General features: G+C 36.2%; 4 protein-coding genes across 5 annotated transcripts; 2 read left to right on the top strand and 2 right to left on the bottom strand.

The window, feature by feature from the left end:
• On the bottom strand, nucleotides 1-821 carry LOC109012646 (glycine-rich protein-like). The gene is made up of 2 exons (XM_018994389.2): nucleotides 620-821; nucleotides 1-472 (listed from the first exon to the last, which is right to left on the bottom strand). The coding sequence occupies exons 1-2, from the start codon at nucleotides 735-737 to the stop codon at nucleotides 240-242; spliced, it is 351 nt and encodes a 116-aa protein (XP_018849934.1). The 5' UTR covers nucleotides 738-821; the 3' UTR covers nucleotides 1-239.
• Nucleotides 822-3,279: 2,458 nt separating this feature from the next.
• LOC109012728 (probable pectin methylesterase CGR2) lies at nucleotides 3,280-6,026 on the top strand. Its single transcript, XM_018994521.2, has 3 exons — nucleotides 3,280-3,382; nucleotides 3,773-4,123; nucleotides 5,745-6,026. The coding sequence occupies exons 1-3, from the start codon at nucleotides 3,280-3,282 to the stop codon at nucleotides 5,942-5,944; spliced, it is 654 nt and encodes a 217-aa protein (XP_018850066.1). The 3' UTR covers nucleotides 5,945-6,026.
• A 2,957-nt stretch (nucleotides 6,027-8,983) lies between these two features.
• LOC109012648 lies at nucleotides 8,984-9,626 on the top strand. The gene has a single exon (XM_018994394.2). The coding sequence runs from the start codon at nucleotides 9,041-9,043 to the stop codon at nucleotides 9,452-9,454; it is 414 nt and encodes a 137-aa protein (XP_018849939.1). The 5' UTR covers nucleotides 8,984-9,040; the 3' UTR covers nucleotides 9,455-9,626.
• A 47-nt stretch (nucleotides 9,627-9,673) lies between these two features.
• Nucleotides 9,674-17,527, bottom strand: LOC109012647 (transcription initiation factor TFIID subunit 6). Of its 2 annotated transcripts, none has more exons than XM_018994391.2 (13): nucleotides 17,368-17,527; nucleotides 16,824-17,032; nucleotides 15,480-15,566; nucleotides 14,434-14,535; nucleotides 14,236-14,344; nucleotides 13,963-14,075; nucleotides 13,739-13,876; nucleotides 13,566-13,661; nucleotides 12,146-12,270; nucleotides 11,332-11,464; nucleotides 10,831-10,956; nucleotides 10,621-10,732; nucleotides 9,674-10,173 (listed from the first exon to the last, which is right to left on the bottom strand). In XM_018994391.2, exons 2-13 carry the CDS (start codon nucleotides 16,947-16,949, stop codon nucleotides 9,800-9,802), a joined length of 1,641 nt encoding a protein of 546 aa, XP_018849936.1. In that variant the 5' UTR covers nucleotides 16,950-17,032; nucleotides 17,368-17,527; the 3' UTR covers nucleotides 9,674-9,799. The 2 variants fall into 2 exon arrangements, with proteins under 2 accessions (XP_018849936.1, XP_018849937.1); XM_018994392.2 differs by having other exon boundaries at nucleotides 13,963-14,066.
• Between the last annotated feature and the right edge of the window lie 6,945 nt (nucleotides 17,528-24,472).

Below are 24,472 nucleotides of genomic sequence, written 5' to 3'. Positions count from 1 at the left end.
TTATAAAACGTAGTACGCACAAATTAATTATCATGCATGCAGAAGCAGCTGGCACAACCATATATATAATTATATAAGATAGAGCTGATCATGAGGGGCCGGGACTAGGACGTCGACATGATCATAGACATCTATATCTATCCTTGCCACCTTTATTTTTACGACGTTACAACGACGGACATAATAATTAGCAGCAAATTAGACTGAGATATTAATTATGCTGCTGAATTATTATATATTTAGTTAAGGCCCGCTGGGGTTTGGCTGCTTGGATCTGTTTCTGCATCAACATGGACAGCTTCACCAGCATAAGAGCAGCACTTTCTGCATCTATTTCCATAGTAACCCCGACGACAACAGCCATAGTAGCAGCCTCCTCGTCTGCCACCATATTTACCTTTACCACCACCACCATAGTTGCCATCAGTACCGACTATCTCATTGACTCCATCGATATCTTTGGTGAACTCCGCTGCGCGTGTAATTATATAAGACTTGTGAGTGTAACATACACGTAAGAAATAAATAAATAAACTGCGTTTCAATGGAAATTATAATAAGAAATTAAACAAACGTTAGCTAGGAAGGCCAGGGACAAAGTGAAGGTTCTAAAACGCACCGTTTTCCTGGTCAGAGGAAGTCTCAGCCAAGTCCCTTGCTGCCACCTCCGAAGAGATCATGAGGAGCATAATGCAGGCCAACACAAGACCTAGCAAAACGAAAGCTTTGGAACCCATTTAATTCGCTTGTACTCTTAATTACTTTAGAGAAAATATATATTAGGGAGCTAGTATATAAGCTGGGAGCATGATCAAATCTGTATTTCTTTCTTCTCTATTTATAGGCCGGCGATGAAGGAGTCGAGCTGAAAAATCATCCATTTGGGAGAGTAAATTCAGTAGTAAAGAATATGACCCTACATTGTAGCTAGTTGCATGGGTGGGTGCTTGATATGTTGTGGACTTGCCATCCATTTTGTTCGATCTTATCTCATTGACTCGTTGGCCTTAAATGATCGCAACTTGGTTGATTTATATACAAGTAAATCTCGGAGGCTCTACGTGGTTGAAAATTAAAGGGAGAATAAAACAAACTTGTACGTACGTACAGGCATGGCATGGCATGCATGCAACGTCAGGTATGATATGAATGAGTCAATGACATGTTGACCAGTTACTGTCAGCTTACAGCTATATACTGCATTCAACGACATGTATGATATGAATTATTGGGATATATATATGTTGATAGTGCTTAATTTGACAGCTTAATGTCCCAGATAATAATTGATCAATATCATTTCTTAGAGATCGAGTTCTCATTCCCGAGCATGATCATGATCAGTAGCTAATCTGATCATCGAGAAGTGATCCCGGCCGGGCCCGACCTACAAAAAATAGGAGAAAGTGATCATCTTAATTAATTCGAACATGATTTCTTCCCATGGGAGGAAATTAAGGAATCTCCGATTATTAAGTTAATTAATAGTTTGTAAGTTTTGAGATAGAATAAATAAATGATCGATCATGTCTGGTTTGGGAAAAGTTTTTACGTGGCAGCGGGTGGTGCTGCCTTTCCTTTTATTAGTATAGGGCTAAAGCCCATAATCATATGATCCTTTGCCACGCAGATATATACATTGCTTGAAGTATTGGGCTGCTCAATAATCTATATATCTTAGGGCCTATTTATTGGGCCTTATCCAACCCATTTGCAGCTTGGTTTCGTTAGCCCTGATCCAGTACTACTAATTAGATTTAAAAGCATGCACTTCACTGATTAAATAGGTCTCAAGTTCATTTTGATGGTTAATTAATTAATTCAGTTCAAATTTAAAATATACCAATTTATAAGCACTACTCCTCCTACAAAAACAGGATGCATCCGCCTTGCACTGCTCCCCCACATTAATTATATATTTGTCGGACGGATTCATGTGTAATTTTGTTTACTTTTTTATGTTTATAGACATTAGATCAGCTAGCTAGGGTTGCCATACTGACAGGCCAGACGACCTTGCAATGACTCATGGTGAACATAAATAATATATATACATGTGTGTATGCGCCAATATATAGCGTCATGCATGACGCAGATCAGATCAGCATGGAAGTACTGTAGTTTTATCATGGCGCCCCACGATCATTCACTCCTTGTGGGGACTCAGCTCAAAACTCTATACATGCAGTACTACTGAAGTCATGATATGATCAGTGCGTGGCAATCCGAAGGGTCTGACAACTTGCATGTGATATATAATTGAATGCATGGGAGTTATAGGTCCCGATCTTATCGCCATACACTGATCATCCACACATGCATCCCTGCATCTTCATTTCTCTAACAAATTAATGTATATATATATATATATATATATGTAATAATGTGTCAATATATCTGTTGCCTTTTAATTTCTGTCTAATATGTTTCTCTTTTCTGAGTGAATGGATGAGAGACAAGAGGTAAAATCAGGACCATTGAAATTAATAAGGCTGAAGCTGTTCTCACATGAGGTGCCCGTGCTTGAATTTGCCGTATTATGGATTTGATGCCACTGGATCATTCCACATGTCAACAACATCTGTTTTATCCTATATATGTAGCTTCCATATTGTAAACCCTAGATTATTCTCATTTTGGCATTCTGTTATTTGAGGCGGCTTCGATATAGAGAGAGAGAGAGAGAGAGAGAGAACAGAGAGGGAAAATCTAGGGTTTGTAAGGGTTTTCACTTTGAGAAGAAAATCATTGCGATTTTTTGAGAGAGAGTGAGGATTTTGTATATACATGTGATTCTGAGGCTTCTCTGTAAAGGACATTGATCATCAATAAAGCTCTAAGGCCATTCATGCCGTGGACGTAGACCATTAGGGTCGAACCACGTAAATAAGTTGTATTGATTCTTTATTTCTTTACTTCTTTAATTCTTTAATTACTGTTTTCTTTATTGCTCGATTTCTTGATATTTTTTATTCTGTTGAAAGGGGTTCTGAATTTGTTGTATCAGTTTGGTATTGTCTGTGAATATTTGCTATCATATTTTCTTTATTTGAGTTATGCATACAAGAACTCTTGAATAAATCTTTACAAGATCATAACAATATATATATATATATATATATATATATATATATGCATGCATGCATGTCGTTCCCTATAAATAGGGTTGAGCTATAGGGTTGAGCTAGCTGCATGCAACCATATCTTCTCACAGCTAGCTTCGTATAGAACTTCCAGTGATAAATCATGATATATAGTTTCTTCTACGATCAAGGAACAATGGCTTCTTCAAAATCTAATTTATTGTTACTTCTTTGTGCTCTCTTCGCTATTTTTCTCATAGTCTCATCTGAAGTACTTGCAGTTTCAAATGATCATACAGGTAAGTTTTGAAAACACACACCGGCGCATGCGCGGGCGCACACACACATGACACACTCTCATTTATACAATGCTTTGATCATGTTTTCCATATGGAAACAAAAAAGAGAACTGAAGTGAAATATTAAAGACATGACCATACTTGTTAATTATATATCCCTTATATCTTAAAAGCCGCTATATGCAGATGAACAGAAATGAACAGTCACTTCCTTCTTCCACTTTTGTCCCTCTGTCTAGCCGAGTGTTCACATTTTTGCCTCTTAAGTTCTTTATATTTAGTTCGTCTGATCGAGGATGTTTTGGTCTTTTTAGTGAAGGTCATTTCTGTTTCCTTCTCTCTCGACTCAGACCCCCTCTCTCTTCTGTTCAGCTTCAGTTTAATGTGTTTAATGCCGGACAATTCCTATTTTGAAGAAAGCATATGGAGACAGCATGCATAAAATTTTGCATGTTGGTCCAGACATCTGTTCGGTGGTTTCTAAATTGCTTAAAGAGGAGGAAACTGAAGCTTGGGGCGTGGAACCATATGATATAGAGGATGCAGATACTAACTGCAAAGCTCTTGTCCGCAAAGGCGTTGTGCGTGTAGCTGATATCAACTTTCCTCTTCCATATAGACCAAAATCGTTTTTCCTTGTAATTGTTTCAGATGCTCTGGATTACTTATCTCCAAGATATCTCAACAAGACCCTTCCTGATTTGGCAAGAGTATCAGCTGATGGTCTTGTGATATTTACAGGTAAATCTCCAATAGAAGTTTATCCTGTCTCTCACTTTGCATCATGGATGCTTGAGTTTGGATTTAAAATTCTTTTCTCACCCTCGATAGTTTCTCGTACAAATATCCTTACCTGAAGCAAATTATTTTTTCCATTATATTAGCAAAAGGAACTAGGTGTCCATGTGCTATACTGCTTGAGTTTGGAAGCCGACGGATATGATGGGGGGTAATAAGGCTTAAGTGACTTTTCAACTCCTTCCCTTAGAAGCTAAAATGGATGATGGAGATTCAATTTAGGAAGATATTTTCCTTACCCAACAAATCAATGGCTATGATTAAAAGAGCTTTATATTTAAAATAAATAAAATAGTAAAACTAAGGCTAATGTTGTAAAATCATATAATTATACCCTTCCCTCATTTTAATAATTCCTATTTAAATCAAAACATACTCATTTTAAAATATATAATGCATAAAAGAATATTTCATTTAAAGTATTAATAAAAATGACATAAAAGAACATTATTTATTAAATATTGAATAAAAGAAATTGAATTGTGTCGCTTTGAGATCTCGACGCACGAACTCTCTTCTATAGTTCTATAGTAAGGGATGTAACATGATTAAAAATATAAATTCTAAGTACTTAATGTACAAATTAATATATACTTGTGAAACATTGCCTGATCATAATATATATACATCTTCCACGACTTAATTTACATGATGATCATAAAGAAGTGTCATGTATTATATGGTCTGCCACAAACCAGCCAGCCAGCATTTTGAATTAATCTTTTTGTTAAACTTGTATTAAACAAATTTAACAAAATGATCAATTTATAAAATTTATATTAAACTATGGCATATTTTGAATTAATCATTTTTATTTTGTAAAAAATCATATAATTTTTATAAAAAATCTAAATACGGCAAACGTGCCTTGGATTATTACTGCTTTAATATATAAATGTCATTAATCGCCTTTTAAGTATATATATAAGAATAATGATAGGGTTACTACCCTACTACTACCCATTTACTACTCTTTTTATATTTGATTTTTTTTTAATTTTTTAATTTTACTTAATGATTAAGGAAGTGTATATTAGTAAATATATATATATTTTTAATTTTTTCTTAATGATTAAGGATGTTAAAAAAATACTTAAAAGAAAATGATAAAAAAATAAAAAAACTTAAAATACCTTTTGGTAGTAGATGGGTAGTAATAGGGTAGTAAGCCTATCACTACCCTATATATAAATGTCATTAATCGCCTTTTAAGTTCATATATACTGCTTTAATATGATACGTCAAATCATCTATTTTATAATAAAAAAGTGTTTTACAATATAAAATAATATTAAGACAGCTTGTAAGTTTTTTATTTGATAATATATTTGTATAGATCGAGAGATTTTCATCAATAATTGATGAAAAAATCACTTTTAATCTTTACACACGTTTGTCGCCTACTTATAAAGTATAACTGTAGATACATTGAGTCATAAAATATTAAATAGATTATTAAAAAAGATAATAATAATAAAAAAAAGAAGTGTAAATGCTAAAGAAAAAGAAAATTGTTACTATAATATTTAGCCAATCATTAGCAACAATCTCGTTTTGAATGCAGAAAATCACAAAGAAACGACTGGGTTGGAAGAAGCTGCCAAGCATGGAGATCCTGGCTATGGCTATCCAGGAGGTGAATATGGGAGTCATGGCGGGTACTCAAGCCATGGAAGATACCCAAGAAGGGGATGTCGCTATCGTTGTGATTGCCATAGATACCGTTATGCACCAGGCTGCCAAAGGTGCTGTAATGCTAATTAAGGAGACTAATTAGCACCTTCCGTCAAGCTTAATGTTTTGCCTTTGATGATGATTAAAAAAAAGTGTGTTCCATAGCAAGCTAATCAGTTATTAATTTAAGGATGATGATGATATATATATATATATATATATATATATATATATAATAGTTCGTCGCTACAAAAGAAATGTTTTTTTGTACTTGACGCGCGATGATGATGATCTCTCAGCTGGTGAGTGAGATCATAAGAGTTCTCATGATCAACCGGAACCAAATTGGTCGATTAGTTCAGTTGGATTTTTAGGATATTCAAAATCTCAGTCTTATGTTTCAATATATTACACCCATATATGCCACATGATCAGCAACGAAGTATTGATGCCCGAAGCCAATAATCATTTAATTTTACTAATTGCGGTCATAATAGCCAACTAATCTGCATAAATATTAAGTTGTCAATGAAAAATCTGAAAAATGTGCAAATAGATCATGAACATCGTGCGTGTGATCATCCAAATAGATGAATTATTAATTCCTTAGACCATGATGATGAAATGACATAAAAAAAAAAAATAGCCCGATTAATTTCAAGCTTCCCCAAACCAATTAAAGCACCATTGACCCAATCTGTTTGCGACAATTAATGATAATTTTTTCATGCGCATATCATTATGTGCGTGCTTTAGTATTAATTTCATATGCATACCACGTGTGTGTATATCTGTCCTATACTTAAAAGCGCCTATAACATCTACAGTAATAAACAGTGACTTCAGTGGATTCAACAGAGTCATCTTCTTCTGTCGTTCATTTCCTTCCTATCTTATTTCATTTCAGTCACATTTTCTTTCTACGGCTCAATCACATTTTCTTTCTTCGGCTCTTTCTTCGGCTCAACAACGTAAGTATATTTCTTCTTCTTCTTCTTCTTCGTTTCCCTTCTTCCCCGTATGATTTATTTCTTCATTTCAGATGTATTTTGGCATCTCTGTTTTGTTTCTTCTATGTTTGTTTTTGTTTGACGAGAGGAAGAGAGAGTTGCCGTCTGCGTCTCAATGGTAGTGTGCGACGGAGAGGGAAAGGGAAGTTCGTGGTGGCCGGATTTGGTAGAGATTGTCGCCGGTGTGAAGTGTTGGAGGTCTGGTGGCCTGGGTGGCCGCCTACGGCGGCACTGGTTGAGAGAAATGGGAGAAACCCATTTCGGATGGGTTTTCGCGGGGGACATATAGGGCTGCGCGTGGGGGATATCGATGGTAGCTGGGTTGGTCGCCGGCGTGAGGAGGAGTCACCTGTGGTGGTCGTGACGGTAGGTGACCGCGTACGGCGGCGCCGGTTGAGAGAAATGGGAAAAACCCATTTCGGATGGGTTTCCGCGGGGGAGACCTAGGGCTGCGCGTGGGGGACATCCATGGTGCCTTGGGTGGTCGTCGGCGTGAGAGGGGCTCCCCGGTGGTGGCGGTGAGACTGGCTGGCGCACGGCGGCGCCGCGCTGGGCTGAAGCAAAACTGACCGTGAGGAAGAATCGGGCCACAAAGAGACAACGTGAGGAAAAAAAAAATCATTATAAATTCATTAAAAAAAATAATATATGTTGAAAAATATTTAATTATTTGTTATTAATAACATTAAATTATTAACTAATTAATTTTTTTTAAAAAAATATATTATTTTTACACATCATATTATTTTTTTAAATACATCATTTTTAATTAGACAAATGGACAAACGTGCTTTGCACGTTATATACTGCTAGTATATATATATGTATATATATGTACCCTCTGGATTTATTCCAACTTATAATTATATATAATAAACCGGCGCAAATTAGTGTAGAATTATAAGTAACTTATAAATTCATTGAATACAAAATGCTACATGATTTAACAAATTAGTTAGCATACCTTCAAGTATATATATATACATACAATTACAACTTTGGTTGAGCAACTTGATAACCAGAAATCTCACAAATTAACTTTCCTTTAAGTGAAAGTAGCAGCATAGTACTAATCGAAAGTTATTTATATAATCATGTCATAGTAAAAGGTCGTACATATATACTGTATGAATTATATATATCAGTCACTATTCACTCTCAAACCTGATCACACGATGTATAGTTTTTTTATAAGGTATGAGTGTTTTTTACAAGGTATGAAAATATTTTTAATAGGATATGAGATGTGGGTAGTAAATAGTGACTGATAAAATTTTTTTTTCTATATTATTATTTCATACCTTGATCTCTAGTAAACCAGCTTTGAATCATGCACCATTCTAGTTAACGCGTTTTGACTCGATTTAGGCAGAAAATCATGGCTTTGGCTTTGGGGACCGAAAGTAGGAATAAAAATGGTCTATGGGTGTCTCTGTTTTTGAAGTCAAGATTCTGGCCTCATTAACCTCTCCGTACGTACTACAAGACTCCGGCATAGTGATTAGTTGGGCTAAAACAACGTTCTTTAACTGTAGAAAAATCTACATAATTTTATACTATTTATATAATTTTTACATATTATATTTTTTTTAATTTTTATTATTTTTTTCTTTTATAAAAAATTTAATATATAAATATTAAATAGAAGAATTGAATTAGTTTAACAAAATAAATTTTAAAAAATATTAAAAAATTTTAAAAATATAATATATAGAGGTTGAGAGGTTGCGTAATTATTCCTTAATTTTATAGTTTCTCTCGTTCTCGCTTTTGACTTTCCTAGGTAATCAGTGGGCCCCACCCTTTCTTTCTTAGGCTGGTGACCTTACATTTTCAAGGTTTTGACTTTTCTAAACATCCTTTTAGCCCGTTGATATCCAATTCCACCAGATTCATAAGAGTAGTTTAACGCGGGCCTCACCCTCACATAGGACAACACATCAGATTTTGTCGGTCCACATAAGAATTCTAAAAACTTTGGCAAAGAGAAACCACAGGCTAAAAGGTGGGGGAGTGTTAGATACAGCATAGTTTTGTAGGCATGCATTGGTTCAAGAATCTATAGCCTCTCAACATTGCTATATAAATATATATATATATATGAGAAGGTCCCCTTTCTCATTCGAAGAGTCAACATCAAAATCCATTTTATACATCTTCAAGCCTAGTAGAAAAAATGAGCGTAGAAGTATTGGATGCTGCCACCATCTTCAACTTCGTTGATGATGAAGAAGCATTCGAAATCTCGGTATGTGACCGTTTTGCTCACCTTGACACCAACCATGATGGTCTTCTCTCCTATGTAGAGATGTTGAAGGAGCTTCAGAGTCTGAGGGTCTTTGAGACCCATTTCGGCATCGACGTGAAGCCAGACCCTGACGAGCTAGCTCGTGTCTATGCTTCCCTATTCATGCAGTTCGATCATGACTCTAATGGGACAGTCGATCTGGTGGAGTTCAAGGAGGAAACCAAGCGAATGATGCTTGCTATGGCCAACGGCATGGGGTTCTTGCCGGTTCAGATGATCCTGGAAGAGGATAGCTTCCTGAAGAAAGCTGTTGATCGAGAATCCACAAGGGTGGCGGTTTAAGTTCATTGAGTAGATCCTCCATGCATAAAACGAGTGTGAAATCGTTTTTGTTTTTGTTTCTGTCCTCCTATTTACTAGATATAGGAGCTGCTATAATGATAATAAAGGAATTTTGTTGTCTGTTAAGATGGCAAAGTTCTATTGGTTAATAATAGCTTCAACTACAAGCTAATCTTAGTGCGATGGTTATATATCGATCAGCAACTAATACGGAAAAACTCATTGATAATATTGGATCTAACTACTAACAATGTTGTCAAACATAGGGTCAATCGAAGGGGCTAAAAGTTCTATATTTATGTATTACATAAACTTGCCGATAAGTGCTAGTATCTGTACAAATGGTCATAAGAACAAAGACATCTCTGGAGCTGGAATGAAGGATAATATGCCTTCACCAAACTGATCAAACAAGAAGTCCAGGAGACGCCCAGAATCCAAGTCGTTCTTCCATATCTGAGTGAGCATGGCTGATGCATTCAGAGCTTGATTATCACCCTCGTCTCTCCTCCCTCTGCCATCCAACATTATCTCATCAAGCATCTGTCTAGAGGATGAGGATGGGCCCACATTGGAATCAACCGTAGAATCTGGAAGCAAAGCTTTCCCTTCCATGTGAGGCGGGGAAGAATTGCTTAAATCTGCAAGAATTGGACCATCAGTTGCTATTTTCTTGTGGGGTGACTGCTCTTCCACTTGCTCCATGCTCTTGCGTTTATCTGGGTACATTTCAGAAGGCTTAAAAAGCAGCTAAGAGTCTTTACATCAATTGATATGAACACCAATCAGATGGCATTTCAATTAATAGTGTTGCAACCACCCAAAGAATGCCCAATCCACATCTAAGCCCATACTCTAAAAGGATTAGTCAATGATATAATTGGAGTAACTTGCACTCAATTTAAAAGGCTTCAACTTCTCCCTCCTAGTTAATATGGGGGATCCCATTTACCATCTTACTATACACGAACTGGGGTATTACACTCATAAGTAGCATCATCTTTAAAAATATAACTTTTTTTGTTAATAACGTGGAAACTCACCAATGCAGGACCCTTCAGATCTACTCCTAGAGAATAAAAGCTCGGATGCACGACCCCATTATGGAGTTCGATAGTCTATTGAACGGAATTTTTTTTTTAAAAAAAATACAGCATATTGCTTACTTAGTGCTGTGCCAATGACTCTTGCATTGGTCCTCCATACTGCACGCGCTGGTTGGGATGATAGGGGTGGGAAAACCTTGAGCCGATCATACAGACATTGACCTGCTGCATGCTGGTAAAAGCATCCTCTTATTACACAGCAAAAATCCATCTTAAATATCTTACTATTGTATAATCATAGAAGAACTTTTGGTTAGAAAAGCGGCTCACCAGCAGGGTTCCATAAACACGCCAAGCTTCATGTCTCTTCATCTCGTTCTTTTGTTTCTCAAGAAGCATCTCTGGTTCAAGAAGTCGCATGTATGGCTCAAGATTTGGCAGTATAAGAATGCGAACCTACTTATAAATTAAAGAAAAGTTAAAAACAGCTTAAAATCGGATTTAGAAACCCAAACATAATATAGATGGACATATAGAACAAAAAATCCTGTCCAGAGGGGACACGAGGTGCAACATGACCTTAAAATGAAATAGAGCTGAGATATTAACTGAAATTGCCACTTTTACTTTTCTTGACTTAAGTTTACAAAGACTACAAATGCCTCAATAAAGACTTAAGTAAACAGAGTAGCTTTGCATGACTACCCTTAACACCGCTTCTAATTCAAGAAAATTAGTACGAATCAATAAAGACAGTTTAAGACATTGTGGAGATGACATCCTATGGAGGGGGAGATTAGTTGCAAATAGCATTAAGGAAGATGAAAATACCACAGTGGGTCCTAAGGCTGCCAATCCTCGAATAGCACCATACTGTTGAGTCATTGCTCGTTTGGGATCCAAAAATGCATTGAGCAAAGTTTTTGTCAGGCGTGTCTGGAGATTACTATAAACATGCCCAAATCTGCAACAGAAGAACTTGAAAAGGGAAAAGGTTAGATGTCAGGTATAATATAAAGTATCTATACAGATGCATGAAATAACAGGAAAAAAAAAAATCTCTTTTGTAAGGATGCAGGGTAACACTTTCATAATCAAAGGTTAGAACATTGGATGAGGAGACAGATCAATTCCACTAATTAGTCAGTCCAGGTCACCTAGCCTGAAGTGAATCGATAACCAAGTTACTTTTCAAAACAAAATTTAGAAGACTGGCAAAAACATCAAGTTATCCACCATCTGAACAGATTGTGTTGATTGGGTCAAAATGTTTGCTAAGTTACAGCAGGTTCATAAATGATCCTGACCAAGGCGTCAACACAATGGTTGAACAAGTAGGTTGATCTGGAACTTAAATTAGTCACATCAATCAACTTTATCAATAATGGAGATCCATAAAAACACGTGTGATCCAATATGAGCATGCTATTTAACATTATGCACAAAATTATTGTGTTTTGATCACATGTTGCTACTATATTTCAATCAGAGAAGTATGCACAAGGACACAAAAGAGAAGCCTGTCAACAGAAAGGTGAGCAAGAGACTTATAAAAAAAAGAAAAAATAAAGATGAGCAAGAGTTTCAGCAAATTCGTACTCATTTTCTTTGCATGCACAACATATAACAAGATAGAAAATCTCACCTTTTGCATATTGAAGCAACCAGGTTTGCAGTGAAGTCTCTCAGTTCCCAGTGGTTGTCTGCGAACCTATTTCCCAACCTTCTTGCAACAAGGCATGTAACCACAGAAGGCATCAATTGGTGTAGCTGACAAGAAAACCAATGAGTTTTCAGATTCACAAATATGTTAACCTTTGACAACTGAAATTTTTTTGATCGGTTTCACTTAACCTTTGACAACTGAAATTTGAAAGCATTTACATGGTAATCATTAAAAATGCCTTCGCAGAAAAGAATAGAAGACCCTTACACCAACTTCGCTTTTGAAACTTTTCTATAGAATGTTCATGAAGTTCCTTTTGGATTTGTAATTGCTTCAAGCTCTACTTTTGTTGGGAAAAAATTCATATATAATCTCCAGATCTAAATCTTTTATCCAGTTATCAGATCAAGTTTTTCAACATAGTCAGAATATTCAGAAATCTGATGGTTAGCAGCCAATTAACTTTAAATGAATGGCTTATGTCTAGATGGTTGCTTTTCAATAACTACCAAATGCCAGGTCAGTATATGCTGCATCTACATAAAATGTGTAATGCGGAATGCTGTTTTGAGTCTCCTAACCATCTACCCAATAACACTAAAGCTAAGACACTAAGAATGATATGGGAAAATCTCATTTTGCAACCCCAATCCACCAAAAACCTCAAAAACCTCCACAATTTGCACCCTGAATCTCCTGCAATTCCTTGCTAAAAAAAAAAAAACTATTGTATTTTTCATTATTGTTAAATATTTCATTTTATTTCTTCTTTTTTATCTATTTTTGTTATTTGTTATTTTTGCTATTATCTTATGATATTTTTTATTTGTAATTTGTTTTTTTAACAATTCATTCTAGTCACATAATTTTTGCATTTCAACAAGGGCATTTTACACACTTTCAAGGGTTTCACTGTGGGGCACAAATTGAAAAAATGTGGTAGTTTCGGGGTGGAAATTGTTAGTCTGGTACCTTGGAGGTACATTTTGAAAAAAGTGCAGTTTTTTTATAGGTAAAAAAAAAAAGTGTAGTAGTCTGGGGGGTGCAAGTGAAATTTACCCTAATGATCATAAAGTTAGATATGGTTTAATCTCTTCTTTTTTTTTCATAATGAGGAATCGCAAAGACCATGCAGTTGCAACACTTCTTTAACCCCGCTGAGCCCTGAATCCCTGTATCGCATCTCCATCACACTTATAAGGTAAATCATCAATTTATAACCTGGGGGACATGGCCCCTAAAAATTTCTTGCACCCAAGGGTTCGAACCTTAGACCTAGAGGGAGCTTACCACCAAGACCAAGGCCCTTACCATTTGAGCCCCTAACCCCTAAGGGTTTATAATTTACTCTTTATGTACATGGTAAACAATAGAATGAATAAACTAGAGGTAAACTTACATAAGGTTCTATGTGAATATGAGGATTTCGAAGAAGACTACGCACAATACGCATCAAAGCAAAGAGAAGGGAATAATCACTTAAACCACGAGATACCTGAAATTATCGAAGAAGATATAGAATTAGCAACATATTGCTGTATATTTCTCTCTATCAGTTCAAACAGCTTTTACCTCATCAGCTATAAAATAGGTGAAATATGGAACCAAAGGATGAAGTCCTGAGTCTGTGGCCAAACTAACTAATGCTTGTTTGAAGAGGACCGAATCCGAGCTATTCATGGTAAGCTCGGTGATTTTGTCAAAGTAAAGCTGCAAAGACAGCAATGGAAGATAGATAACTGAACTATAGGGCTGCAAATAAAATATACCAAAAACGGACATAACATATCATATACCTGAAGCTCCCTAGACAATACGTGCTTAACTGGTAATTTAATATCAACAGGAAGTCCATCATCCTTCTGTTCCTTCTGTTCAAGCTTCTTGCCATCAGAAGGAGCTGCAATTACTACAGGCAAAGCCCAAAAGCTTTTTTAAGACTGATTCTATAACTTGAATATGAGACCTAATCCCAAAAGAAAAAATACATATACAGATCTGTCCAGACTAGTGAAAATTACAAGTCCAAAAATGTTATGCTAGCAAGCTGCAACTATTCCTATACTGACCTTCTACAGAAGCATTTTCCGGAATAGCAGGTTGTACACCTTCAATAGCTAGCCAGTGACAATGAACTGCTGTATCAAGAGGTGCCTTTGGTAAAGGAGTCTCAATCACCTACAATTCAAACGAAATTATTAAGATTATAAGGCATTGCACCCATTTATGCTGAAATGGCAATGAAAAATTACCCAGTAACTCCTTACATCTTTAAGATCGACATCCTTGTCATCAATGTAAAACAAATCCCTCTGCCCAATAGCTCTTTTGAACCGCAAAGGACCCATAGAGGCAAAGCCGTATATTGGCTGATTACAGAAAATAAATCAAAACGAGATTGAACAAAAACGGTTCATAAACAATGAAAAACACACGAAAAGAAAAAAGCCACGACATAGGCAGTTCTATCATATGCACCAAACATTTCATTCCCTGTGACACACACTTGACACTAGCTGAAGTAATGATAGAACTTGAGTGCTTTTTTATTTATTGTAATCTTAGCCATGCAACTTAAATAAGAGCTTTAAGCCTATAAATATAAGCAGTTCTACATATAAACCAACATATAAACTTCCAGACGTGCTTATGAAGACTAGCCCAAAGCACTAAACATGTTGCAGTTCTCTTGCCGCCCTGCAGCCCAATGCGATGAAAGTGTATTTGTGTTAAAACCTATAAATGTCTTAGTGCATGTTTGAGATTGTGGTGGAAAATAGAGCTTATAGGTTTAGGGCTTATAGCTTATAACTTAAGTAATAAGTTTTACTATTAAAAAGTTATTTACTGTTTGGTAACCATATGTTTAAAGCACTTTCAAACATTTTTTATTTGTTTGGCAACAAATTAAAAAAAGTGATTTCTGAGGTAGAAAAGACAATTATTTGATTTTTAAAAAATTGTGATCATATCCTTGAAAGTTTAAAAATTGTAATTATCTGAAAGTTGTATGGGTATTTTTGCCCATTGAAAGTCTTTTTAAAATTCGAATTACGTTTATCATTATCCAGAAAAGCACGTTTGAGGAAAAGCATCCGTACTTTTTAGCTTATTTGAGATTAAAAAGTACTTTAATATGTAACACCCAAACATCCTAATTTTTCTATTAAAGAGCTTTTAAGACTGTTGAAGCACTTTTTAAGATTCCTAACGCAACCTCAAACAGACCCTTAAAAAGGAAAAATGACTTATGAATGCAAGAAATTAATGAGTGGTAAAAAGCCAAAAATATCTAATTACTTGCAAAACTTACCTCAACATTTCTCATATTCAGTGCAGCATCAACATCATCTGCTGTCAATGTCGTTCTCTTAGAGTGACGCATGCATTTGATGGCCTCCTGCAATTTTGTGACGAGGTTTTACTATGTGTCAGTTATTTCTTTCTGTAAAGAGTAATGCTACATGTACTTACAATTTTACATACAAGACTCATTTTGTCAGTTTTCTTTTGAATTTCAAATTTCATAACTTTCAGCATATTTTTTTTTTATAAGTAAACAAATTTTATTGATCAAGGAACAGGTAGAGCCATATACAGAATTCTAAACAGCAAAAAACAAAGGCATGCCCTTTGCTACATAGGCGCATTATAGAAAAGAAAATCATGTAGGTCCATGCCATTGAAATTAATAGCAATGGCCCAAATTCAAAGTATTCTAAAGAATAAATCTTTCAGCTCCTCCTGCGATCTCTCATTGTCTTCAAATGTTCTGTCATTACGCTCCTGCCATAAACACCACATAATGCATATAGGGATCATCTTCCAGACAGCTTTAATCTGTTGCATGCCTCTTAGATTTGTCCAGCTGGCCAGCATTGCCACCACTGTCTCCAGCATAACCCAAGACAAGTATAATCTACTGAACACCTCATTCCATAATACCCGAGCTGTCTCACAATGTAGTAGGAGATGGTTTACAGACTTTCCCCCATCTCTACACATGCAACACCAATCTACAATGATTACCCTTTGTTTCCTCAAGTTGTCAGTTGTGAGAATCTTCCCCAACAAGGTTGTCCACACAAAAAAAGCTGTTTTGGGAGGCGCCTTATGTCTCCAAAGCCTTCTCCACGGAAGCTGAGTTTTGAGTTCTTGTGTGAGAGCCTTATAAAAAGAGTGAACCGAAAATACCTCTTTACCATCGGGTTGAGATGAGAATTTTTTGTTTTGGATAAAAGTTTAAAATATTATTTTTTAATATTATTATTGTTTTGGAATTTGAAAAAATTGAATTATTTATTATATTTTGTGTGGGAATTTGAAAAAGTTGTACTGATGAGATGAGAATTTTGTGTCTCATCCCACTTGCCAAACCTATCAAGTCTTCCTACTGCTCAGCTTTATGGAGTACAAAAGGCTGTAATACTTTTTATAAATCCAACACAGCTTCATGATGGCAAATACTTTTTAAACTGGAAAACTAAACACTGCCTGATGCTTTCTTACTCTATTAGACAACACATGCTAATTGCCATATTTAAAGCAATGTAAGCTAACAGTCTATGTGACCAACAAATTACACTCACATATATTAAAACAGCAGCGGCAAAACAAACTAATATCAATACTAATGCACAAAAAACCCGAACTCTACCTGCATGATCTCACGCATTCGATATTCCGCATCGGGAGCAAGAGCAAGTGCAACATCAGAAGACAAGTTGTTAATCCCAATGCTTTGTGCTATGACCTCAATGTTCTCCTTGGGCACAATGCTCATTTTCTTAAATCGTCAGTGATATCTCATAACTCAAAGCGCCTCAGATATCCACAAAAAAAGAAAAAAAAAAAAAAGGGAAAAACCTATGACAACAGAAAACATAGGCATTTAAGCAATACCCACCAATTATTTAAGCTGGAAATGAACTAGAAACTAATAAATATATAAACAAGAAATTCAAGTTTAATTAACATAAATACCATATAAAAACTTGAGCGTGTGTGTATATGTGCAAACTGAGATTTAAGAGTTCGATTTCAAAGCAAGCAAACATTTTTTTACAAAGCAGTGAATGGATCAATGATACTGAAGGGGATAATCAGTTAAATCCCCCCTAAAAAAAAGGAAAAAAAGAGAAGAGATTTTCTAGGAAGCGAAACAAAAGTCTTAAAATATACTTGGAGAAACTTAAACATACCAAAATTATTTGAACGGAACCACTCAGGAGTTGAAGTTGAAGAGGAGAGAAGAAGAAAAGTGCCTACTGCTACCGGTAATATACTGATTCTCTTGGTTCTGCGAGAGGGTTCGGACCCGACCCAAAATGTGATTCGCGTTACAAGGAAGGCAGGCTGGATTTGGAAGGGTCAGTAGTATAAAAGCGGTCGGGTGAGTCCGGTAATCCAGGTATCAGGATATTGGAATCGGGTTTAATATGTTCTCAATCATTTGGGCTTTGGGCCCTTTCGAGGAAAATTTGAGTTTCTTTTTTTAAGAAATAATCAACAAGAAAATGTGACATAGTTAAGGTGCAATGAGTGTTTTTTTTTTCTTTTTTTCTTTTTTAACACTCAATCAACAAGAAAACTAGTAGGTTACTAAAGGACTTGGTTATTTTAGCAATCTTTATACCCAAAATTATATAATTTTTTTTTTATGTATAAAGAATTTTAGAAGCTTCTATTTCTCTAGTAATGATTTAAAATAAAGAAGATAGCTGATCAAAATATGATGATTTTTTTTTATCTATCCATTTTCATATTTTAATTATATTTTATCACAAGCAAAACATGTACAAAATTTCCATACCAGCCCTGTAAAAAGAAAAGAATAAAAAAAATAAAAAATAAAAACCTTCCCCATCTATGGCAAGAGAGGTGGAGGAACTAAAATTCTTTCTTTTAGCTAGGGGTGATACCCGCCCCCTACGGGGCAGGGCCACCCCTCCCCCGCCACCCGCCCCCGCATATGCGGGGGGGGATTTTTTTCCCCCGGACCCCGCCCCCGCATGGGCGGGGGAGGGGTCCCCCGTCCGCTGCCCGGGGTGCGGGGGTGGACCCCCACCCGTCCGCACCCCCGCTCATGGTACTGGGCCTCCGGCCCAGTACTTTTTTCTGGGCCCTAAATGGCCCAGAATCAGTTTTTGGGTCCCTTTGGGCCCATAATTCGTTTTGGGCCACATTGGGCCCATTATTTATATTAAAAAAATATAAATTTAAAAACAGAAAAGAAATATTTTTTTTTTTATAAGTAGATATTAAGTTTTAAATATTAAATAATTAAGTAATATTCATCACTAAGGCAGTAAGACACTATGCTACAAGCCTACAATAAATAGTTTACAATTATACAAATTAAGAGAACTAATAAACTATTACACTATTACAAACTCTTCTAAAAAAAATAAATATTACAAATTATATAATTAACTATTGTAGCAACATTACAATAATTGTAAATTAAGAAAATTAATTTTGGGGGTGGAGCCGTAGTTGTGAGTTCACTGAGTTGTGTCGAATGTCGATTGCTGTGAGACTGAAAATCAATAAGTTAAAAATAAAAGTTAATAAGTCAAAAAACCTGAAATATTAATAAGTTAAAAATAAAACAAATTAGAATTAAAAAGTTATAAAAATGAAACAAAGTTTTAAATGCAAAAAACAATTAGGGAAGAAATTATGCAAATCATGGCAATGGTGAGTCCAATACAAAAGTCATACTGCATCGGAGGTAGCCGTAGACGCCGTCTCATGTATCACTATAAGTATTAAATTTGAAATGAAATTAATGAATACCAATTAAATGAAAATAAATAAATGAAAATAAGAAATTAGAATAAATACTAGATCCAGACTGATCATCACCCTCCTCCTCGACGTCGGCCTCCTCATACTCAAGAACATCCGGAACATGAATTGGAGTTCCCTTGATCCAATTCTGCGTGCAAATCAAAGCCTCCACAGTGGCAGGAGCTAATGAACTCCGAAATGAATCTAATACACGTCCTCCGGTGCTAAAGGCCGACTCTGAGGCTACTGTGCTAACAGGGATGGCCAAAAGTGTGCGGGCTATCTCTCCAAGGATGGGATACTTCACAGCATTCACCTTCCACCAACTTAATATATCGAAATCTCGTGAAAATGGTAGCATCTCTGCTGCTAAGTATCTGTCTATCTCTGACTGAGCCTCTACAGAAGTCCGGAGGAAGGGGGCCTGCTCATACCTCTCACCCCACTCCAATCTACGCCTTTTCCCACTCTCGACTTCAGGAAACTGTGAGCCTGAGGCTGAGGGGGTAAATGTAGGTGCCGCAATATTACCACCTCGCAGGGTGGAAAACTCATCAAATAATCTAGTAAGGGTTTCCCGAACCCTTGCTGCAATAAGCTCCGCCCATACTTGCCCGTACGCAAGGCCCAATCCAAATATCATGCCATCCAACTTATACCTCGGGTCAAAGACGACAGCTACATATAACAAAATATTAGCCCTAGTTAAATCTCCCCAATACTTGTCATACTTTGACCTCATAATCAATGTCATCTCCCGCAGCCTAATGTGACCACCCGCGACCATGTCATCTAATTCTTCTTTTACCCTACATATTTGCTGGCATACAACATTGGATGTAGGGTACAAAGTTCCAGATAGCCTCGTGGTGATATCGTAAAAAAGCCTCAAAAAGTCTACAAAAATAGTTACAACTTCCCAATCATCAGCTACGGGTTTCCCCAATCCCCCGTGATCATCAAAATATTTTACATATTGGATGTCTTCATCACCCAATAATGCAAATGCCAGCCTATATTCTTGGGCCGCCTCTAACATCAGAAATGTTGAGTTCCATCTTGTAGGCATATCAGTACAAAGACCCTTCTTAGATGTTAGACCCGCAGATCGCGCAGCAACCTTGAATTTCTCCAACCTTGAAGGAGAAGATCTCACCCATCTCACAGCAGTCCTAACTTGAGCAATCGAGTCATGAAGATCTCTCAAACCATCACTGACAATCAAATTCAGAATATGTGCTGCACATCTCACATGCAGACACTCACCACCCATAAATGTCTTATTTGCCTCTCTAAGATAAGTTCTCAAATGTCCTAATGCAACATCGTTAGACGAGACATTATCGACTGTGACTGTAACAACTCGGTTCAAACCCCACTCTTTTATTGAAGCCTCCAAGGCCTTCCCAACTGTCTCACCCTTATGATCGGTGATTTTACAAAATTTTATAATTTTCTTGTGTAATGTCCAATGGCAATCAATAAAATGCACAGTCAAAGACAAATAATTAAAATTTTGGATCGATGTCCAAGTGTCAGTGGTGAGACAAACAAATTGATCCGCCAATTGACCCATCAACTTCTCCTTTTCAATGTAAAAATGATTTTTTACATCCTTTGCCACCGTGTGGCGAGAGGGAATATTAAACCTTGGTTCCAAGTAGTGAGAATACGCCTAGAACCCTTTCCCGTCTACAATTTGAAAAGGTAGCTCGTCCATTATGACCATACGAGCTAGATGTCTTCTACACTCATCGGGATCATACTTAGTATACCCCCTCAAACTTGCACCCCCACTAGTCCCATCCGCCATTTTTTGAAGTCCAACTTCTAGTCTAGATTGGCTTTTATCTTGTAATGATCTTAACATTAGACTTTTTTTGCATTGTTCTTCTAAGTGCACCTTTAATTGAGAGGTGCCATGTTTCCTATAGTGGCATCCATAAATTTTGCCACAATGGTTACACTTGGCTTGGGGGTTACTTGAGTCACCACCCTCTAATTTGGTGAAATGAGTCCAAACTATTGAAGCAGGTTTCTTGCTGGGCTTGGGGGCGGGGCAAGGTGCCGTAGGGCTAGGGGTAGGGGTATGAGTAGGAGGGGTAGGTGTAGGTGTAGGTGTAGGGGTAGGGGTGCCCTCGGCCTGAAAAGGAGAGCTCGCACTCGAATCCGCTGGAATATCCATGAACTAAAGCAAACAAGAAATCTGAAATAATAGAAAACATAACAACTATATAATGAACATAAAAGAAAAGTAGAATAACAAAAAGTATCACACTATCACTTTACATTCATATATATATATATATTGTGTACTTTGGTTATAAAATGTAATAAAGTATATTAACAACAAATACACTATATGTTGTTAATAAAGTATATTAACAAATACACTATATGAGGCAAGAAAATATGGATGTTTCCTTTATTTAAGTAAGGTGGAAAAGTCCACATCCAACAAATTAAAAAATATTAACAAAGAAATGAGAAATAAAAAAATAATATTGAATTTTTGGACTCTTATCTTCTTCTTTTTTTCTTTTTCTTTTTATAAACATATCTTTTGGGATATTGAGATGTATGCTTAATTATATATAGGCAATATCTATATGTATGCTTTTTATAAACATATCTTTTGAAACAAGCTAGAAAGTCCCCAATATTCTTTATCCGACCTAAAGTATAAATTAGTTAAATCATGTACAGCAAAAATAAGCTTTTTAATTTCCTTGTTCAGAAACTTTCATAAAATAACATCTAAAATCAAATATTACCTTTATTTTTAATATTTTATTTTTATGCATCATATATGGGTAGGGAATAAATAAAGAAAGATATATAGGAATCATCTCACATAATTCAATATCTAAAACACTTGTCCTAAAGAGTCTTGCTAGTTATCAAATATGTCCAAATCCTAAGCTTTTTTTCTGAAGCATATATGATGTATATATCAAAATGAATGAAAAAAATAAAAATAAAGAAAAAAAAGGGTAACGTTACTTGTTATCAGTGATCACACGGTCACACCAATTGATATCACACGTTTTTACTTTTTAGTAGTTTCATAATTCAATAATTTAAATATATCAATACAACTGTATTACTGAGAATCATTAAAATTAAAGATGAAGAATAGTATATTTTAATAATCCTAATATATATAATATATTAGTTAATTAGTTAATTATTAGTCATATTAATAATCCTAATATATATAATATATTAATATTATTTTAGAGACAGACTGTAAAATAAAATGATTTCTCATTCTGTAATTTAGGGTTTCGGATTTGAGCCCTAAATTAATTTAGGGGATTCAAAGATTGAAACCCCTAAATTAATTTAGGGCTCAAATCCGAAACCCTAAATTAATTTAGGGGTTTCAAAGAAAAAAAACCTACGCATGAAATGACGTCGTTTCATGCGTAGTTTATATATATATATATATATATATATAAACACCACATGCGGGGGTATATATGGGGAGGCATGGGATGATTGATGTGATGACCCCCACCCATGACAGTAGTCACCCAACGCGCGGGAAACGCCGGGAAGCGGGGCCGCTGCCCACCCCTACTTTTAGCATGCTTATTAGGAGCAAGAAATGCTCTTAAAATTGATCGGTTAGGTAGACTAATTTTTTTATGGAAATGATAGCATGTAAGGGTGGGCAACGAGGCCCCACTAACCCGCCCCCATTCACCCCGCTCTCGCATCTGGCCCCCCTAGTGGGGGTATGGGGGCCGGGTGGGGCAGATTGCCCTACATCCCGACATGTGGGGCGGGGGTGAAATCCCCACTCCCTGCCCATGAGGAGAGAGGGGGTGGGGGGAAGAGAAAAACACATTTTAGAACTCAGACTTATAAAATTCCAACTCCCCTCTCGCCTCCCTCCCTCCCCCTTTTGAATCAATTGGTGAAAAGGATTTCTCTTTTATATATAGATATGTATATATATATATATATATATATATATATCTCAGAACATTTGGGATCTAGAAAGTGATGTAAAATAGTGTACCACCGTGACAAAATATCACGTATAAAGCAAATTATATGATAGAGAAATATTGAATAGATAAAATAGCTAAAACGATGTAAAAGGCCTAATAAGATCATCGATCCACTGATAAAATAGCTAAAACGATGGAATTCCACTCTACTCAGCATCCTCGATCCTCAATTATTTCCACGTGAAAATAGCTGCTGCGCCATGCTGCCAGTAAAGTGGAAAATATGATGGACTGCTACTACTTCTAGCTGGAACGATGATGATGATGACGACGACGAAGAACATGAATTATGCAGAATTTATTGCAAAGCCGCCAGCTTCATATCCTCAGACTGCATGCAGTCAGTCTTCGCGTGGTCAGTAGAACCCTCTTTAATTTTATAGGTGTATTGCACATGTCATGCACTTCTTTTATTTTTATGGTGTAGTACTTACTGTCAGTCCATAAAAAGCAGATCGGAGGAATAAAAAAAATTAACGAAGGAAAAGTAGTACTCACGTAAATATTAATTCTGATCTGTTTTTTTTTTCTTTTATCTGAAATTAATTATCTATCCAAAATGCATGCGATGCAACAGTACTACTCCAAAGTTCTCATATGATGCACGCCAAACATGAGGGCAGAAAAACTAATCTTTCTCTCAAGTACTGATCCAGCCGTCTCATTTTATTCCCGTGCGGCTCTCTCTCTCTCTCTCTCTCTCTCTCTCTGAAAAACCAGTACTCTTATATATTTGTCGTTTGCATTCAAAGCTTAACCCACATGTGATTCCCAATTAGTGGCACAAACCTCCAGAGAGCAACACAAGGCTGGTTTTGAGCCAAATTATAAGAATGATGAACTTAGTTTAATTACGAGGACCACAGCATTGATCAGCTGATAACATAAATGGCCTTCACATGTCTCATACATCAGTGGCTGGCAGGCACCAACCTTTCTTTTATGACCAATTTCTTGCAACTCAATCTCAAATTCTTGACACCACTTTCCTGACAGGTCTTGATCATCCCCCGTCCCGTCCTAACTAATATCACAAGAGCTTATCAAGTTGCTTCAGTCTTTGGAAAAGATACTCCTTACAGCAACGTCATATTGTAGCTAAATACGCATTTGACCATTGATTTTTAGGCCCAATTTTCCATCGCAGGCTCGTTCGAGGTCACATACTAAAGGGCTTCAACGTACGTAATATCAGGCTAAACAGCCCCTGATCAGAGATTTGGCAATACATGATGTCCCTAAATTTTTTGGCATGTTTTTCTGGTTCGACAAGTGGTGATGGCAGGAATCCCAAAAGGAGCTACTTAATTAGAACCGATGCAGTAAACAGAAAGGAATAGACATGAACCCAATAGCAAGCAAACTTTATGAGTCCAATCTGCTGCAAGCCATGTGCAAAAAGTAATTGCAAAAGGCAATAAAAATATGTACCATCAAATTTCTGCTTTCTATCTGATCTTTACTTTTTCAGCTTGCATTATTGTTGTAAATTAAA

This window comes from Juglans regia, chromosome 1 (assembly GCF_001411555.2).
Source record: "Juglans regia cultivar Chandler chromosome 1, Walnut 2.0, whole genome shotgun sequence".
Lineage (NCBI taxonomy): Eukaryota > Viridiplantae > Streptophyta > Magnoliopsida > Fagales > Juglandaceae > Juglans > Juglans regia.
Note: the sequence above shows the minus strand (reverse complement) of the source record. Positions and strands in the feature narration are given on the sequence as shown.

What these genes read in the sequence shown, in the direction of transcription:
- LOC109012646 (XM_018994389.2), bottom strand. Translation starts at nt 737, where the DNA reads ATGGGTTCCAAAGCTTTCGTTTTGCTAGGTCTTGTGTTGGCCTGCATT. An exon ending in TTCCTCTGACCAGGAAAACG is followed by an intron (nt 473 to 619) that starts GTGCGTTTTAGA and finishes TTACACGCGCAG; the next exon opens with CGGAGTTCACCAAAGATATC.
- LOC109012728 (XM_018994521.2), top strand. Translation starts at nt 3,280, where the DNA reads ATGGCTTCTTCAAAATCTAATTTATTGTTACTTCTTTGTGCTCTCTTC. An exon ending in AGTTTCAAATGATCATACAG is followed by an intron (nt 3,383 to 3,772) that starts GTAAGTTTTGAA and finishes TTTAATGTGTTT; the next exon opens with AATGCCGGACAATTCCTATT. An exon ending in TGGTCTTGTGATATTTACAG is followed by an intron (nt 4,124 to 5,744) that starts GTAAATCTCCAA and finishes TTTTGAATGCAG; the next exon opens with AAAATCACAAAGAAACGACT.
- LOC109012648 (XM_018994394.2), top strand. Translation starts at nt 9,041, where the DNA reads ATGAGCGTAGAAGTATTGGATGCTGCCACCATCTTCAACTTCGTTGAT.
- LOC109012647 (XM_018994391.2), bottom strand. Translation starts at nt 16,949, where the DNA reads ATGAGCATTGTGCCCAAGGAGAACATTGAGGTCATAGCACAAAGCATT. An exon ending in TGAATATGAGAAATGTTGAG is followed by an intron (nt 14,536 to 15,479) that starts GTAAGTTTTGCA and finishes TTCTGTAATCAG; the next exon opens with CCAATATACGGCTTTGCCTC. An exon ending in ATATTCACATAGAACCTTAT is followed by an intron (nt 12,271 to 13,565) that starts GTAAGTTTACCT and finishes TTTTCTTGTCAG; the next exon opens with CTACACCAATTGATGCCTTC.